Here is a 19,147-nt window from a genome sequence, read left to right on the forward strand (position 1 = left end):
GTGGCAGTGGGAGGCCCCATTAGCTAAAGTGGTGCTTCAGGTTAAGAACAGTTTCAGGTTAAGAACGGACCTCCGGAACGAATTAAGTATTTAAACCAGAGGTACCACTGTATATGAAATAGAGGGTATTGTGCAGCAAAAGGGGAGGGGGCAGAATTAAAACACCCTGAAAAATGGGACTGGAAGTTAAGAAAAGTTAAATTTATTATATATTGAAGTATATATGTCAATTTTTTTAAAATTTCAATAAAAAATTATTATCCAAAAATTCTCAAATAAATAATACAGTAAGATTTCGACTTCTCTTGCACCCAGTGGTTATCCACTTCACATTCACACTTGTATGTTCCATCACTTCCCTCTGGTTGCTTGTGACATAATGAATGAGCAATGAGTCATTTGGGCCTAGTCTTGTAAGATACAAATATTGGCAAATAAATCAATAAAGCTAGGCTCCAGGACAGTTGCATCAGTGCAACACCATGCCTATAATACTATGACAGTGTTGCTAACCAATCTATGACACGGTCATGGCACAACATTATGAGTCGATGCTACTATGGTTACAATGGTTATCACCACAAGATGTGGCATAATAGCGATAGACAAAGGCATTCTTTAAGTCCCATGTACACTTATGCTTAGGATCAAACTGAAGTAAGACACGTTTCCAAGTAAATATGCATAGGACCAGGGTATAAGAAGCACAGGAACGAATGGATAATAGGGGACATTGTCAAAATAGAATGACGTCAACCCAGCTTTCTTCTCTTTCCAGAACTGGTCTACCAGATGCCTCCAGAAAGACCAGAAGAAGGGCATGAAGACCACAATATTCCTCAATTACTATTATTTTGTCCCCAAAAGTATATTGTGGCTCAGTGGTAGAGCACCTGCTTTTTGTGCAGAAGGCTCCAGGTTCAATCCTCAGTATCTTTAGGTAGGGCGAGGAGACCCATCTGAAGTCCTGGAGAGCTGCAGCCAGTTATTGTTGAAAATACTGAGCTAGATCATAGATCAATGGTCCAACTCCCTACAAGGCAGCTTCCTATGTTCCCATGTCTCTGAACTTGAAGGTTTTCTAACAGCTTTGCTCTCCTAGCACACTTATTTGGGAATCAGTCCAGCTCCCAGGAGCTCAAGAGACCCTGCTTCTTGAGACCGTCGCCCAACCCTGCCATTACTTCTGAATGAGGCAACCCGGGCTTCATTTATCTATACAATTTATTTTGTTTTTAAAGACCACCATTTGAGGGCAAAAGCTGCCTTGATTTATATGTCGCTTTCCCACGGCTGTTGCCAAAGCAACTTCTACAACAGCCATTCAACCATTATTTAAATGCAACCTCACATTTGAAACACGACGTTCTGCATTTTTCTGACCCGTTTGCAATCTCCCTTTCTCCACAGCAAGCTGTGTGTTTGAGTGTTTGTGCACATCTGTAACTCAGTACTGCAGAACACTTCATGCATCTGGTGAAGTGAGCTGTAGCCTACGAAAGCTGACGCCCTAATAAACTTCCATTACCCTTTTATGATGCCACCAACAAACACTCTGCTTTTGCTGCAACAGCCAGGAGCGACACAACACACCCTTCTGAAAAATAACTGAACATTTACGTAATTTAAACACCCTATATTGTTGTTGTTTAGTTGTTTAGTCATGTCCGACTCTTTGTGACCCCATGGACCAGAGCACGCCAGGCACTCCTGTCTTCCACTGCCTCCCGCAGTTTGGTCAAACTCATGCTGGTAGCTTCAAGAACACTATCCAACCATCTCGCCCTCTGCCGTCCCCTTCTCCTTGTGCCCTCCATCTTTCCCAACATCAGGGTCTTTTCCAGGGAGTCTTCTCTTCTCATGAGGTGGCCAAAGTACTGGAGCCTCAGCTTCAGGATCTGTCCTTCCAGTGAGCACTCAGGGCTGATTTCCTTCAGGATGGAGAGGTTTGATCTTCTTGCAGTCCATGGGGCTCTCAAGAGTCTCCTCCAGCACCATAATTCAAAAGCATCAATTCTTCGGCGACCAGCCTTCTTTATGGTCCAGCACTCACTTCCATACATCAAGCACCCTATACTAGCCGCCTATCTGGATTTAATGCTACAGAAGCAGCCCCCCTCCCCAATTTGCATGGCTCCGTCCTAAAGTCCAAGGCGCGGTTCGGAATTTGCAGCTTGGGAGGGGGGGGAGAGCCCCTTTTCCTTTAGCGCCAAGGCTGCCACATGGGCTGCCCTTCCCCCTCCGTAACGCCGCCTGCGGGCAAGACAGAAAAGAGAGCGAGCGACGAGGGAAAAGGGGCGTTCCCTCCAGCGCTTCCCTCAAGAGGAGTGGGCGGGGACCTGAACCCGCCGTCCCCCCGAGGCGGTCGCCCCTCCCTCCCACTCGCCAGCTCGGGCGCCATTGGCCAGCTGCGGCGCGCGGAGCTCCTCTGATTGGCCGGGCCCTCCTCCTCGGAGGGGCGTGGCCCGGGCCTGTAGGTCCGCCCCGTCCCCCCGTGCCCCCTCCCTCCCGCAGGGCGAGAAAGAGGCGGCGAGTCGCGCGCGGCGGCTGGCCTTTAGGCGGGTTGCCTCGCGATGCTGCTCCCGCCGCCGCCGCCCTCGTCGCTTCTGCCGGGAGGCGCCCCGGGCGCTGGAGCGCGAGCCATGGCGGGGCCGGAGCTCCAGGACGAGGCCGGCCTCCGCGAGCAGCAGGACGAAGGCGGGGAGCGAGGCCGCGGCGGGGCCACGGCCGAGTGCGCCCGGGGCCGGGCGGCCGGGGCCAGCCGGGCGGTGTCCGAGGCGGAGGCCGCTGCGTCAGCTGCCCAAGGGGAGCCCGACGGCGCCGGTCCCCGCTGGGGAGCCCAGCACGCCGGAGCCCGCGAGCTGGCCGAGCTCTACTCCCCCGGTGAGGCCGGCGTGAGCGGGGCGGGGGGGGGGAGAAGGGGTTCTTTCTCTCGCCTCTGGGTTAAAACGTGGCGCGGGTGGGACTCCTGGTCTGACGCAGGTCAAGGGTTCTGTTCACACGTGACGCCCGGTATCTGCCTTCGGGCGCGCGCCTGGAACCTTTGAAGCCTTCCGCACGCACGCACCTCGCCCCTAGTGGAAAGCGTGGCCTGGTTCACACCTGCAAGGAACGTCTCCTTTAATCTTCTACTCGGGATTGTTGCGCACTTGAGGAATGGCAGCCGGGCGTGTGAAGTGACTCCCTTGAAAAGGGAGTTCCTGGGAATATTCTGCTGCTAGAGAAGGGAAATCGGCACCATGCTCTAACCAACTTTTCTTTCTGCAAGTTGTGACTAGATTTTATGCCTTAGCTAATTGGGTAGGTTAGTTGGTTGAAAAGAATAATAATTATAATCTTCCTAATCAGTTAATTAATCTCTGTCATATATATATATATTCTACCTGACGACTCCTTGGCTCCCTTTATTAGCTAAACAAAAGGATTTATCGAATCATTCCAACAAATATTGTTCTACTTGGTCCTTTGACATATGCAGGTCCATCCTAGAAGTGGCATGCATACTTGAAATTCAGATTTAGTCGGCAGAATATTGTTAATTAACTACTATTTCTTTCAGTTGATGATATTTTCAATGTAGTGATTTTATAGTAAAAGTAATTGGACTGTGAACTTGTCCTGTAAAGTCAACAAACACGTATGATACAAGTATCCTTGCCAGCTGTGATTAGCTGCAAATCTCTGTTGAGTGGCAAATGTGTGGTTGTTGCCATGTAATGTGTGAGATGACTTTCTGGAGGCATAGAGCCAGGTATGTTGCAAAAGCTCACACTGGCAAACCTGACCATTTTTTACAGTTGAATAACTACTATAAAGTAGCCATGTCCTTTTAACATTCTCCACTGGGAGATTACGGTGTTTCCCAGGAGATTTGCTAAAAGCCTGAGGCTGTGTATCTTAACAGAAGTGATGTTGGATGTGTTTATTCATAGTGGCTTTGGGTGGTTAGGGCAGGTAATATATTTTGTGGCAAGTTTAGGCTACAAGGCCAAAAAACTATTCTTATCTATTGTTTTACAGTGAGGACAGTGGTGTGATCTTACATATTCGCATGTGCTTTAGTATTCCCACTGCATATGAATTTAAAGAAAAATCTGCATTTCATCCTAATAGTTATGATGATTCGTTTTACGAAAGTGTGTTTGAGTAGTTGCCCATTTCCTGTTTTCTTCTCCAAAAGTAGTGTTACAAAGGCCCCATGGTCATTTCAGTTTTTCCCTGAAATTAGTTACTATGTTGGGAGAACATACTGTATCATATGAAAGAGCTCTTTGAACCCTTTCTGCAGTCCTGTAATGGGGGGAACCTGTGGCCCTCCAGATTTTGGTCTACAGTTCCCATTATCCTGGCAGTTAGACTTGCTGGTTGGGGCCGATGGGAATGGAAGTCTGTCTGGAGGGTGCCCCTTTCAGCTCTAGCATTAGTTTACTATTTTAGGTGGTGTGAGGGTAAGCAAGCAAGCAGGTAATTCCTGTGTTTCCAGCTTTGGGTGTGGTGAACAGAAAAATGGGCATGCAATAAAATTGCATTTTTTATAGTTTCTAAGTTCAGTTTCCCTACTGGGCATCTGGCTGAAACCCTAATTAAAATAATTTACCCAGCCGTGAGGGCAGGCCCCTGACTGGTTGGCCTTTCCCTTGAAACCCAGAGACTGATTATTTTGGGCAGACCATTCTGTTGGCCCAACCAGTGTGATTTGATCAGATATTTGTTATCTCAGCCTCATAGGTAGCTGCTACATGGCTGATAGAACATTTTGAGCTGGGGTGGGCAGCCCTCAGCCCCATTTTGTGAGAGGAGAAAGATGTAGTGAGAGAGATGTAGTGATGGAAACCCACTGCAAGTGATTGGTTCAGGACTCTGTCAAGAACATCTGCCCTTTCCCCAGTTGCCACCTGGGTGGGGAGGGTGAGAAAAAGGTGTCTGGAACAGAAATGGGAGTGGCAGGGAGAGAGGGTTGGGTGGCCCTGCTCGCTGTTGGCATGCACCCCAACAGAGGGCATTAGGGTCAGAGGTGTTGCCAGAAATCCAGTGCATGCTAGTCATTTGAAATCCTTTTTGTGACCCATCATAAATATTGTTTCCTTTTTTAGTAAGTGCCATATGATAAGTGCCGGCTGGCAGTTGGAACAGGAATCTGGAGAAAAGTCAGCGATTTTCGCAGGATTTCCTACTTTCCTTGCCCTTCATAGAACACCATTTAAGAAATAATAAGCAGCAAGCTTGGGGAACATGAAAGAAAGAGCAAGGCTTACGGATCCTGTAGTACCAAACATTTGTATATACTTGGGAGTCTTTTGGACATCTCTAGGGCTGGTATCTTTAAAACTCGCTGGTAACTTAGATATTCATGGCATTCAGAAACTTGGGTCCTCCTCCTTCAGTTCAGTACAAGACATTTTGTCTTGGCCAGCCGAACACTGTGAGAATCTAAGTCCCGCCTTCGTTCAGGAAACAGCACGTACTTCCTTCGGTAACTTTCCTGCCTCATGTGACTAAGGCTTATAAGTGTGCTTTTTAGGTCACTTTCTTGCTGTACTGAAAGACAAAACCCCACCCATCCCAGGCTCCAGTGAATGAAGCCTGCAGATGCCAGCCCTTAGTGGATGCAGTTGCAGTGCAAACTGATCTCCTTGATTTAATTCTGTTTTGTCAGCCTGTCATCTTGCCACTGCTGATAGGGGCTGGCATCTCTTCAGTGTATAAGAAAGTGTTTAAGGTACCTTTTTTTTTAACTCTTTGCAGTCTTAACTGCATTTGGAAAGGCTTAGGATTCTGTGTTGGGCTTCTTGAGACAAAGCATACAAATATGCCTGTGAGTCACTAGTCCACCCCACTTAACCTGTCTGTGTTATTCATGGCACATCAGTGTGCCACAGAAAATCCAACTCCTAAAATTTACAAAAGCTTCACTGTCTTAGTCACCAGCAGGTGACTTGGTACTCTGCTTGAGTGAGTGGCTATTTACAAGTCTGCTTTAGAGCAAGCTCCTGTTTGTAGCAGAATCAACTGATTATCCCCACATTTAAGTCTCCTTCATGGGCTATTCCAAACATTTTAAAAGATGTTTGGGGAGTCTGAAATCCAGTCGTCTGAGGATGTGTCTGGCTATATTGATTTTGTTCCAGAAATCTAGCACACGCAAGAGATGGCAGTGTCCCTATTTTGCAGTTGTTGTAGGAACAGCAAATATGTCTTGTTCAAGGTTACAGCACAAATAGAGGAACCCTTTGTTGTTCCTAAAGGAACGCAGAACTTTTTAAGGTTTGGAAGAGGCTTAAAATAGGAATTGGCAGCTTAAAGGCTCTCCACTTTAATCAGGTCCTCCAAGGGGGTACTGCCTGACCCACGTTTTGCCAACCCAGAGGAAAGATGTGTGTATTATGAAGAGGATGGCATTAGTGGTAATAGGACTTACCAGTCCTTCATGCCTTAACCCATTCCCAGAACAGACGTCTAAGAAATCTAGTTACTGAACAAGCTTAAAGGGAAGTCGTTGGAAAAGCTTTTCTTATGTTTCTAGATCTGAAGCCCTGCACTTCCATTGTTTCCAACTACCATTGTTGCCTAAAAAATAAAGTGTTGGACTTGTCTCAACGGATTTTCGCTTCAGATTTCTTCTTAGCCATGTGTGACCTACCACACATCCCAGTCTGAATATCTGAAAGTGGAAGAGTAGCAACCTATTAAAGTGCTTGGATATTAAATACCGCACTACTCATAATGTGTAAATGAAAATAGGCAACTTGTGTGAGTAATGCTGGAAATAGGTTTCTATTCAGAATCTAAGCCTGCAATTATGATTTAGTCCATGTGCTTATTAGGGTGCGGTGGAGGCAACTTGAGTCAGTTCATTGTACTCTGGCAGTGGACTGTCTCGTTGATACACATTTGATTTCCAGTGGCATTTCTTTTCTTTTTAAGGTGATTTCTGAAGAAGTTAAGAAAAGGCAGGTTCTTTGTTATGTTTGTACATGTGTGGCTTTAAAAGGGGACAGGGTATCCTATTTTTTTCTAGGAGTCTAATGATTGCTACCCAAGCTGTTGCCAAAATTGAATGCAGTACAAAAAAATCACTGAATGTAAATCTGTGGATCACTGGTGCTCACAAGCGGATGGTGCAGAAAGTAACCTAAATTGAGAAAAGAAACCGGAGTTTTTAAAGTTTGATGCAAGCCAAACTGGGTTAATTCTGTTGGTAGAGCATGGACTCTTAATCTCAGGGTTGTGGGTTTGAGCCCCACATTGGGCAAAAGATTCCTGCATTGCAGAGGGTTGGACTAGATGATCTTTGTGGTCCCGTTCCAGCTCTCCAGTTCTATGATTCTATGAAACAGGAAGCTTACATACTCCAAGAGGGTGACTTAACTTATTCCAGGAGCCATGATCACAAGCATGGCTTTGTAGGGGCTGTAAACCACATGTAAAGTGGACTGTATGGACATTATCTCATAACAATTAAGCTAGATCTATATGTGCTGTCATGGCACTGAGCATTCCACTCCTGCTTCACTCCACTGACAGTTGCTTCGAAAGAAAAATAACTGGGTACAGTGACACTGAATTACATCTGTTTTAAATGTCACTGGGATTATGTAGGTTGGCAGCAGACATGATTCCGTGTTTCCTTTGTGCAACTTGCAGTTTTACTGTGATTATATCATTCACTTTGCTCTGACTTACTTCTATGTGGCTATGCACCAGTGTAAATGACAGCATTGAGAACTTCAGTACATGTATTAGACCATGGCATTTGGATTTAATAGACATTTCTTCTTCGCTACTCTGGGTCTCTTCCACACTTTTTTTAGCAACATAGATTTTCATGCTTGGTTTTTAATTTGCAGGTGATTTCAAAATGCTCTTAGTGCACCCGCCTGTTCAGAAACTTTGGGTCGTATAAGTTGTTCCTACATCTCTGATGAAAGGCACATGTCAGTTTCAGCAATTTTCCCTCTCCCTACATGCCCCTAAAATTTGTTCTATAGGTTTCAAGGACACTTGAAGGTTTGGGAGGGTGTGTGTGTGTGTGTGGATAGGGTGGTATCATTGGAAATTTGCTTCTCTCCACATTCTGCTGAGAGATGGCCTTCCATCAGAAAAGGGAGACCAGGATACCACCCATTATGGATGTGGACTGACAGTTCATTTGCAGTTACACCGTTACAGTAACAGGTAAAATAACTTCTAAATTTCACATGATGGAAAATTTTCTACCGCTGTTTCAGGATAATTGCAGGTGCCTTTGGCCCATTGCCAGCAGACTTTCCCCTTCGCTCAACCTAAATCATTCAAGTGAATAAAATGTATTGCAGCATTTAGTAGCTGTGACCATTTTTGCTGCTTTCAACAGAAAAACCCTAAACTGCTTTTGGGCTAAAACACCTTAGCAGGCAGGTTTAAATATAAGAGTGCGCACTATATGTGGATTGTGGATTTTCAGCTCTCCAGTTCCCTGTGCTATTTAGCATTTGTCAGGTGGCCTATGCCAGCTGAACAGTTTTACCTGTTTGCCGCTGAGGTTTGCCGTTGAGCAGCTTGTCAACACATCAAATCTGCCTGTTTCAGTATCTGAATGTTTATCGTCATCATTTTTTAAATCTGTATTTTGTATTTATTAAATTTGTTCAGAGAATAATACTCTGTAATGCTGTAATACTCTTGCTTTAGAATGCATTCTGTGTTAGATGAACGTGGCTATTTGTGGGAAGTGTTTCAGTCCTCAAAGCAGGCACCTTATTACTTCCACTGTCTCTTGTGTGTGAAAATTGGTGGGCAATTTAAGCCCTGTACTTTAAGGGAATCTGCTAATCTTGGTGGATGCAATGTGTGTTCACCAGACTTGCACACTATGACCCGCCAAGCAGCCATGAATTGTAGTTTGCCAAGTGCTTGACAAGCCTTTTCTCAGGCAGTTGGCAAAAAGGGGGAGTTTTCTCAAGCTGCTGGTGGACTGTAGTTAACTTTGTGGGTCCAAAAGCCTGGCATAAATCGTGAATGCACTAAATGGATTAAATTCGTTTGCACAGTTAAAAAATCCTGAAGCTCCCCTTGTAAAGCTGGCAGCTGTACAAATACAAATGATAATCATTGTTATTAAGGCTTGCTACCTGCCCTTCACTCTAAATTCCCAAGATGGGTTACAGTGGCTCAAATAACAGAATTTAAAACCACATAGAACCCAATCACAATTACAACAACAGTCCTACATTAATTAGCAATTTCCGGGTAAATCACCAAAATATTTTACAGCTGTCAAAGGCCAGGGTGTGTCTTCAGCATGTAACAAAAGGCAAATAATTATGCTGGATGCACCTCTATAAGGGAGGGACTTGCAGTTTTTAGGCTGCCGCAGAGAAAGCTGTCTCCTGGGCCACCAGTTCTTGAAACCTTTACAGTGTGTTGGTGTAGATGGTGATTCACTTTAAAATCCATTGCTGCAATCTATGTGGCGTTCTGCTATTGGTCACTGAAGGCTCCACAGCGCTATCAAGGTCTACCTTGCTGTCTACCTTAATCTAGGCACTTTACAGTTATGTTCATTTTTGGCCATACTGTATGGACAGATTTGGATTCCACATGGATACACATGCATATGGGGTGACTTCTCGGTCCACCAATTCTGCAAAATCCTCAGCTTTAACTTGAAATGGCAGGGCTGTCTTCACAAGCAGCTTGCACATGGTTCCCTTGGGAGATGCATGAAAGCGCCATGAAGTTCCCCACATGTTAATTGTTCCTTGTGGATTTGGGCATTTAGCTCTTCTATTTAGGGTGCAGTTGCTCCTCTGCAGAATGTGGGTATTAATTAACTTGGATGCCATAGAGGCTGACTCAGAATAATACCCATGTTGTGATCATACCCATGTCTGAAAACATGCTGTCGGTTTTGTATTCTGTCTTGTTCTACCTGTGACACCTGTGGGTTTGTGCAAACTGCACTGGCTTCATGCAGTTTCTCTTTTATCACCTAAAGCAGGCATAGGCAAACTCGGCCCTCCAGATGTTTTGGGACTAGAACTCCCATCATCCCTAGCTAACAGAACCAGTGGTCAAGGATGATGAGAGTTGTAGTCCCAAAACATCTAGAGGGCCGAGTTTGCCTATGGCTGACCTAAATGCTTGGTTCATTTGAGACAGGGCCAGTCTTTGTGTGGGTGTGGGCATGCTATGCATACTTCACTTAGGTACATTTCATCCTTTCCTGGTTCATGCGTTTGCTTTGCAAAGTGGAGGAGGGAGCTTATGCTCACCATCATGCAGAGAGAGGGCATTGTGAACTGCATGCTCTATGCAAATTTATGTTCATTCATGCAGTTATCTTTCCTTATAGGTGGACCTTGGTATGTCTGAGCACTGATACGGATCACCCAGTTAATGCTAGATGTCTGATAATAGAAGCATTCCACTTCCATACCACAATTCAGTGTGTAGATGATGAACTGCAGTTAATTTTTCAATGGGAGTGGAAGCTTCTGATCTTATCTTTGTGGCCATGCTGGTTGGGGAGCATTTTAGCTTGGAGGGAGGGCTAGGCTTGTTCTTGTAATGCTGAGCCATAGTCAGCTTTATGTCTGACTGCAGCTTCTAAATCGTGGGCTGTAATGGTTACATTTCAAATGATCTAGATAACCTTTTATTTTCATTCATTCTCACCCTACGGGATGAAATAGCTTTGCTTCTCAAACTTAGCACAGTATATATAGTAAGGCAGCAGAGACCTCAGAGAATCATTTCTTGTGTTTTTGTTGGGGAGGGGAATAATGCAAGGTTGTTGTTTAGTCGTGTCCGACTCTTCGTGACCCCATGGACACCAGGCACTCCTGTCTTCCACTGCCTCCCGCAGTTTGGTCAAACTCATGCTGGTAGCTTCGAGAACACTGTCCAACCATCTTGTCCTCTGTCATCCCCTTCTCCTTGTGCCCTCCATCTTTCCCAACATCAGAGTCTTTTCCAGGGAGTCTTCTCTTCAATTTGGCACATTAATGAGCACGAGTCTCTTAATCTCAGGGTCGTGGGTTTGAGCCCCACATTGTGCAAAAGATTCCCTCATTGCAGCGGGTTGGACCACATGACCCTCGTGGTCCCTTCCAACTACAATTCTATGATTTCATGTGTGTCTCTGATGAGATGCAATATTTACTTGTACAAGAAATATTGGGTGGGATTCACCTAACGAGTCTTGTTGGCAGAAGCCCTGTGCGAGGACTTCTGCTTGCATGATGGGGCTTTCCTCCCTCGCCTCTCCCTGTGGCCTCCAAGAATTGGTTGCGGGGGGGGGGGGGTCAGAAGAGCTACTAGAACAGTGGAGGTGGGGGAATAGAGGGGGCATCATTCCATCTGGCAACCTGCAATTATTGGGTAGATGTGACATTTGTAATAGCAGTGAATCCCATCCATTAATTTCTAAGCAATACACTTGCAGCACTTCCCAGTCCTATACACAAGGGTAATGCCACCACAAGTAAGACCCTTGGGCAGAGCCATAACCATAGGGTAGGGGGGCTTGCTGGGTTTTTTTCTTGCCCCAGGTGAAGCCTCCAGAGGGGCACCATTGAGGCCCCCAGCCTGTGTGTGTCTCTCTCTGTGTGTGTGTGCAAATGTACACGGGGTGTGCGTGCCAAACTGGGTCTTTGACCCAGGCAAAATAAAGCCTGGTTTCACCCCTGCCTTGGAATAATCTAGTGGCATTAATTTGTGCAATCTCTTTGCAACTTTCACAAGTGTTCAAAAGCTGATCGCAGCTGAGGAGCCCAATTCAGCTATGCAAAATAATGGAGAGAGTATGCTGAGAAAGGAACGTTGCTTGAGAAAGAAACCATTTTGCTCCTGGTAGTAGCCTATAGCAGATAAGTTTGCTATTTTGCTACTGTCAATAGTTTCCTCTTACTGCTCATAGACTACAATGAACCAGTGTTAGAAACTGAGATATGAAAACTAGGAGCTAAACCTAGATTGTGGGCACAACAGCGGAATGTCTAGGCACACTTTTTTTATAACAAGAATACAACGCTGAAAATGAAGGAACTGCAGCTAAAATATTACGTTCATTACGTCTAGTCTTTCCCCTGTCCACCCCACCCCCATAATATTCTTAAGAGGGTCTCTGCTCCAGTCTTCATGGAGTAGCTGGAAGTGCAGAGGCAGAAAAAGGTCTTCCTTCCACTCTGCAGTTTTAATCTTAAATCTTAGGCGCAGTACTGCGCCCAGAGCTCAGAAATTGCTCGCACTAATCCCCTGTTGCAAAATGCACCTAGAACAATGGGAGTTTCGAACACAGCAAGGAGCTTGCCCATCCATCTGTCACTTCTTGTGCTAGGCCATTGTGGGAAATGGGATGCTGGACCAGATAGACCTATGAACTGATCCAGCAGTGTTTTTTTTATGTTCACTATTGTAGAATTAAAAAAATAAGCTGTGTGTGTGTGTGTGTTCACTGTTCAATCAACCTGTTAAATAAAAAAATGCTTTTTTTGTTGTTAAACAGGGAAGAGACTGCAGGAATGGATTAGTGTCATCCTATGTTTTTCTCTGATGTCTTTCAACTTCTACCATCTTCTCTTCTGCTTGAGACTGGAACATGCCTTCTCAATTATTTTTGGGATATGTAAGTACGAACTGATTATATAATACAGTAGGCGAATTGCAGAAGTGCACAGTGGAAACAAAGACGCCATCATAAATGCTTATAGCTTAACCCTTAGCACCCTAATTAAGGGAAGCATGTTATTATCTGCAGCATCTATTCTATTCAGGTGTGCTGTAGAATAGGTGAGAGCTTAAACTGAGTAGAGCAACACACAGAAGCCGATGCCTGTTGCCTTCACTTATGATCCTCACACACTGAACACAAAGTCTGAAGTAGGATTCTAAGTGTACTCAGCTGAACATGCTTAGAATATTCCCTGTGACTGAGAACCTTGATAATGCAATGTTCCTATTCACATGGAGGTTTCTAAGCTTGTTCAGTTGGGTAAATATAGAATTTTCTTGAGAATTTCATGCCAAGTGCGCAGAGGCTCGAAGTTTCTTGTGGATATGGGGATGTTGGGGACAAGGATAATATGTGTGATCCTGTTTCCTCTCTATGCTCATAAATCTTGGGCTCTTGAAGGTGGCTTATAAGTTGAGAGCAATAAGATTTGGTGTGGTGGATTTGGCTAAGTAAAATCTGCAAAAGAACTGGTTTTTGTAAACATCTTCAAGTTTAGTACCCATATCCTTTGGGCCGTCTGATAGAAGTGCTACCAGTCAGATGCCGTGAGGGTGTATATTTTCGTTCTGTTACCAAACTACATTTGGCTTCTCAGAAACAATGAACCAAGTAGTCATCTGGTATATAGCTGAGCTTCCTGCTTCCTGCATTTTTGCACTTGTTGCTCCTGCTTGCATAAGTCAGCTTGGCAAATAGGAGCTGTGTAATATGCAGCCTACCTTCGGGTTGACTGAGAAATCCAAAACAGAAAATTCTCCCTTAGCCATATTAATGCCACTTCAGTGATTTGAAATGCTGGTTTCATTGGAAGCTTCCATTGTGAGAGTGGCTGCTGTGTGCTGACCCCACCAAAAGAGGATTCAAAGTGACTTCACTGACTTCTATTGAAGATGCTGTGTTGGTTGGGCTAGCAACATTTAAATTTCTGCCCTGACTTGTGTTGTCCAATAACCTGCTACCGTACCAGCACCTGGCCCAAGAAATCCTGAGGTTTGGCTAGCCCTTCCCGGGACCGAGCATAGGTCCTGCCCTGTGGAATGCGTTGCCTATAAGCAGTTCAGCAGGAGCCACTATCACTTGCTTTTAGATGTCTTCTAAGAGCTAGGGACGCGGGTGGCACTGTGGGTTAAACCATAGAGCCTAGGGCTTGCTGATCAGAAGGTCGGCGGTTCGAATCCCCACGACAGGGTGAGCTCCCGTTGCTCGGTCCCTGCTCCTGCCAACCTAGCAGTTCGAAAGCACGTCAAAGTGCAAGTAGATAAATAGGTACCGCTCCGACGGGAAGGTAAATGGCGTTTCCATGCGCTGCTCTCGTTCACCAGAAGCGGCTTAGTCATGCTCGCCACATGACTCAGAAGCTGCACGCCGTCTCCCTCGGCCAATAAAGCGAGATGAGCGCCGCAACCCCAGAGTTGGCCACAACTGGACCTAATGGTCGGGGTCCCTTTACCTTTACCTTTAAGAGCTAATACTCAGACAGGCCTTTCAAACCTGAGATTCTTTGCCAACCAGCTTTACTGATGTGTTTGACATGTTTACAGCTGTTCTTGTTGTAATACTGTGCTGTTACGTTGTATACTGCCTTGTGATATTTTACATTAAGTATGGTTTATAAATACTTAAATGAATACAAAGATATCATTCTGACACCTGATACATTTGCAATAACTTTATTTGACTGGCTCCTCGGCACTTGAGTGTAAATTGTCAATATTGCCTGTTCAGGGAAATGGTTAATGAGTGGTACTTAAGGGCTCCTGTGTAGAGAGATTGAACTGTGGTTTGTAGAAGTTCTGTATCCGAGCTCTGCGTTGCAGGCCAGACAGTTCTTCCACCTTGGCTTAGTTTGGAATATCAGGGATGTATACTTTGGTGTTGTCATTCATAAAATGTATTTGTTGACTTTCAGAGAAATATTGCTGCGTATGGTGTTGTGCTTTATAAGAGTGCTTGTGTGAAACCCATTCATCTTAATACAGGTCACCCAGGAGCAGCATTTTGTGGCTTGTTCTCTCTGGCTTTGGGATCTGGTTCTGGTTTGGGATTCTGTTAACGTCCTGTCTAAATGTAAATAGCAGCTGTGGGGGAAAGTGGAGCAGCCTCAAATGTGGGGAAGCTTCACAAAAACAACCTCTCTGGAGCTGCTACTTGCATCTCAAGGGACGCTTTCACAGAGCAGCTTCAGAGAGTTAAATTTGGCAGGTACTATGACAGAGAGAAACTTCTGTTCCACCCACCCACCATCGAGGCTGCTTAAATTTCCTTGCAGCTGCTATTGCATTTTTGTTTTAATATGTTTATTGTCTTCACATATAAATTGTTCTTTTTTGCATTTTATTACAATTTAACCCAATCATTCGCAGTTTTCCCTTCTGGACATTGTACATATCTGCTGAAGATAATTTTTAAAAATTCTAATTCAGTGGATTTATTACCTGTCCAGGATGGGTTATAATAATAAAATAGACAATTAGAAAACAAATAAAATGATTGCATAAAACAAACTGCTATGACTTTATGCAGCTCATGAAGTGGTTACTAGTCGATGAAAACTCAAGTGATAATAAATTCGTTTTACTGAAATATATTAAGCAAGGATAGTGTTAAATGAAATTATACTCAGAGTAGATCCATAAAAATCACCGTATTTGTGCGAATCTAATGCACCATTGAATCTAATGTGCATCTCAATTCCAGGGGTGTCCAAACTTTTTTCAAAGAGGGCCAGATTTTATGAAGTGAACTTTCTTTTTTGGATTGAAGTTGTTGAGCTTTTTATTGGATTTTACCCCAGGAAATAAACTGCCACAGGGGCCGGATTAAACCGACTGGTGGACCAAATTAGGCCCCCGAAACAGTCTTTGGACATGCATGCCTTAAAACCATTTGCAGGCGCCATCAAATCTAATACGCACCCTAATTTTTGCAACACAATTTGGCCCCAAAAGGTGTGCATTACATTTGTGTAAATGCGATAATAAACACGACTAAGACAGGTCCACTAATTTCAGTGAGTCTTTTCTGAGTAAAACTTCTTTCAATATCATCCTTCATTTCAGCAATGCCACTCATGGCTGTTCTTGAGTGGAAGGGTTTTTATAGCTTGTTTGGGGATGAATATGTATCAATGCATTCAATGGGCATCGAGCTGCTGAGCAAGTGCCACCACCACCCCCTCTTTCTTTTCAGGGGAATTCTTCTTTCAAAAAACCCCCCAAAAACTTGGCTCAGTCTTGCTTGTAGAAATATCTATGGAAGATTCACCTACTGCTTTTACTTCTCGTTCATGTTAATTGATAGCAGGTACTTCTCACATCTATGATGATAAGATCCCTAATCTGTTGTCATTTCAGCTACTAATTGATAAGGTTGACAACTTAACTGATAATATTATTTAGATAGTGGTAAATTATTAAAATAGTGGAGTTGTGATTCAGTGTAAGCAGAGCTTCCTGGCAGCCACTGGCACTCCTTTTTTAAAAATTTAATGTTACCAGTTGCTTACACTTGAGGAATTCCTCCAATGCCATGTGACAAGCTGGATTTCTATTTGCCAGGAGCCCTTAAACAGGGCTACTAAACTGTATACAGTGGTACCTTGGGTTATGTATGCTTCAGGTTACAGACTCCGCTAACTCAGAAATAGTACCTCAGGTTAAGAACTTTGCTTCAGGATGAGAACAGAAATGGTGCTCCGGCGTCAGCGGAAGGCCCCATTAACTAAAGTGGTGCTTCAGGTTAAGAACAGTTTCAGGTTAAGAACAGACCTCCGGAACGAATTAAGTTCTTAACCTGAGGTACCACTGTAGCTGTGTGTTCTGTAGGCTTGCATTCACTTACTCAGAGGGTGCTCCATAAACTGCTGAGTGAATTAAAACTGTTTGGCATTAGGAGGTTAGTAATTGTTCAGGACTTTAGGCACCTGTTGTTAACTTAAACAGCAATAAAGGGGTTGCTGCTGCTGCTATACTGTACTGTTGATGGAAACCCAAGAATATGGGATTCTTGCATGAATCAAACATAGGTGTCCTGACTTGTAGGTTCTAGTCCTTAGGACTTGTTCAGTCCCTTTCTAGCAACTGGTATCTAACCTGCACATCTCAAAACCTCTTCCACTGAGTAGCTGTGATATTGCCACAGAGCTTTGTTGTCATGCATTAACAGGCTGTAGAGAACTATCGTATTTTTTGCACCATAACACTCACATTTTTCCTCCTAGAAAGTAAGGGGAAATGTCTGTGCATGTTATGTTGGGAATGCCTATGGGTGGCATGCCTACGGATTTTCCTCCTCTAAAAACTATGTGCGTGTTATGGTTGGGTGCGTGTTATAGAGCGAAAAATACGGTAGCTGTGGAATTATAACCTGCAGCAGAGAGGCTCGTTGACAAGATTGTGTGCGAGAGTAACCTAATGTTTCTTCCAGTTCTTATTTTGGTATCAAATGGGGAGCATTTTTAATGCCTGTTGCTTCAAGCCCTTGTCTTTGACTGGAAAAGAGGAACTTGGTGCAAATGTGTGCACACTAGATTACACTTAAGTCTTATGATCTAAGGTACTGTATGTACCTTAGCAAGGCAGCTACCCCCCCCCCCTATCAAAGTTCAAGAACTGGGCCCTTGATCCGTGGGTTGTTTTGCAATAACATGCCTGGCAATTTTCCAACAAGGCTGAATATGATGGGGTGAAATTTCATGCACTTTAAACTGACATTTGTCCTAATGTCAGAAATGAATTTACAGAAGGATAATAATCAAGCTGCTTGCTTTTTAATGAAACATGATTTAGATTTTGAAACAGATGCTTCACAGTGGTGTTGCTCCTATCACAGTTTTGCAGGGGTAGAGCTGTCTTGCTCCTCAGATAAGCTCAGGCACTAGGAATCCTAACACGTGTACGGGTATGAGAATGCAAGTATTCGATTCTCCCCATTTCACTACACTTTGTATCTGGATGAGATGTAGGCGCTGGGAGCCTGTGCACTTGCTTCTCCTTTCTCTTTTAAAAAAGCAAATAGTTTCTTGTCTGTATTTTGCTCATTGGCTAGAGAAACACTTCACATTCTAGAACTGATTTCACCAAGCTGGCAACCTCCAGATACTTTGAACTAGAACTTCCATCAGCCCCAGTTAGCAGGAATGAGTGATTAACTGCAGTTGTTTATTTATTTTGTAAAATTTATATACCGCTTGATTGTAAAGAAAACCTCTTAAGCAGTTTCCAAAAAGAAACTGGGAATTGTAGTCAAAACTCCTGGTTGGTGTCAGGTTTAAAATATATAGAAAAGCCAGTAATTTAAAAGCACATACAGTACACTTGGCTAAAATCACGTGTCAGAATTGCAGTCCCGAAACATCTGCAGAGCACCAGGTGGGCTAACGTTGCCCTAAAACATACAATAAAACTGTAACATTAACAATATTAAGAGGCATAAGATAAAAGCATAACACCAACCTATGTCATTATGGATCTTAAGGTGTCTGGGGGAAATGGCAATGTAGGTGCCAGATGTTGGGCTTTCTGTAACTAGGCATCACCACCACCGAAATAGCTGCCTTTATTGTTGCGTAGTGTGCTTCTGATGAGAAGGCACTTGGAGATCTGCTGAAGCTCTTCTCCCAAAGACAGGCAGGCTGGTACTCAAGTGGTTCTGTCAATTTGAAAATGCTTTCTTGGGAACTTCAGTGCCAAGCAATGGATGTCAAGTGGTGCGAGTTTCAACACCTGACCCTTGGGCATCTCCCCTCTTCTCAAGCAAGATGTCTTTTGAATTGTTTAATCAAGCATTTTAGAAGAGGATGTATTCCACTCAATATAGCTACCTGGTTTTACCTTTGGTTGAAGCGCAGTGGTTGGTTTCATTCTGTCCCCCCCCTTGTGCATTTGATGAAGCAGCTTCCTAGCCCAAAAAAGCCTTTGTCACAATATCATCATTGATTTTTAATGAATGTGCCTCAAGACTATTTCATTGCTTAACACAGCTGCCTCTGCAATATAACTCTGGACCGAAACTCTAGGACAGGGGTAGGCAACCTAAGGCCCAGGGGCAGGATGCTTCCCAATCGCCTTCGCAATCCGGCCCAAGGACGGTCCGGGAATCAGTGTGTTTTTACATGAGTAGAATGTGTCCTTTTATTTAAAATGCATCTCTGGGTTATTTGTGGGGCATAGGAATTTGTTCATATTTCCCCCAAAAATATAGTCTGGCTCCCCACAGGGTCTGAGGGACAGTGGACCGGCCCACGGCTGGAAAAGGTTGCTGACCACTGCTCTTGGAATATGTCTCCTGTATTTGGCTTCTATAACAGAAAAACCAAAAAAGGAGCCGTTCCTTGAGAAGGCTGTGGCACTCTGATACTGTTATCATGGTTGCTTTGGTAGGAAAACAAATTCTCATGAGTCCTGTTATCACTATTTTTAAAGAATGGGACCT

General features: G+C 44.2%; 1 protein-coding gene across 1 annotated transcript in view; it reads left to right on the forward strand.

Annotated features, from left to right (window-relative positions):
• Positions 1-2,558: 2,558 nt before the first annotated feature.
• The window catches only part of LOC309345024 (plasmanylethanolamine desaturase 1-like), a 32,905-nt gene continuing 16,316 nt past the window's right edge, over positions 2,559-19,147 (forward strand). Inside the window, exons 1-2 of the mRNA XM_081868038.1 lie at positions 2,559-2,883; positions 12,488-12,607. Of these exons, the coding sequence (XP_081724164.1) occupies positions 2,574-2,883; positions 12,488-12,607 (430 nt within the window). The 5' untranslated portion in view covers positions 2,559-2,573. The remainder of the gene's footprint in view (positions 2,884-12,487; positions 12,608-19,147) is intronic.

The sequence above is a fragment of the Podarcis erhardii genome (genome assembly GCF_964252035.2).
Source record: "Podarcis erhardii genome assembly, chromosome: 6".
In the NCBI taxonomy this organism is placed as follows: domain Eukaryota; kingdom Metazoa; phylum Chordata; class Lepidosauria; order Squamata; family Lacertidae; genus Podarcis; species Podarcis erhardii.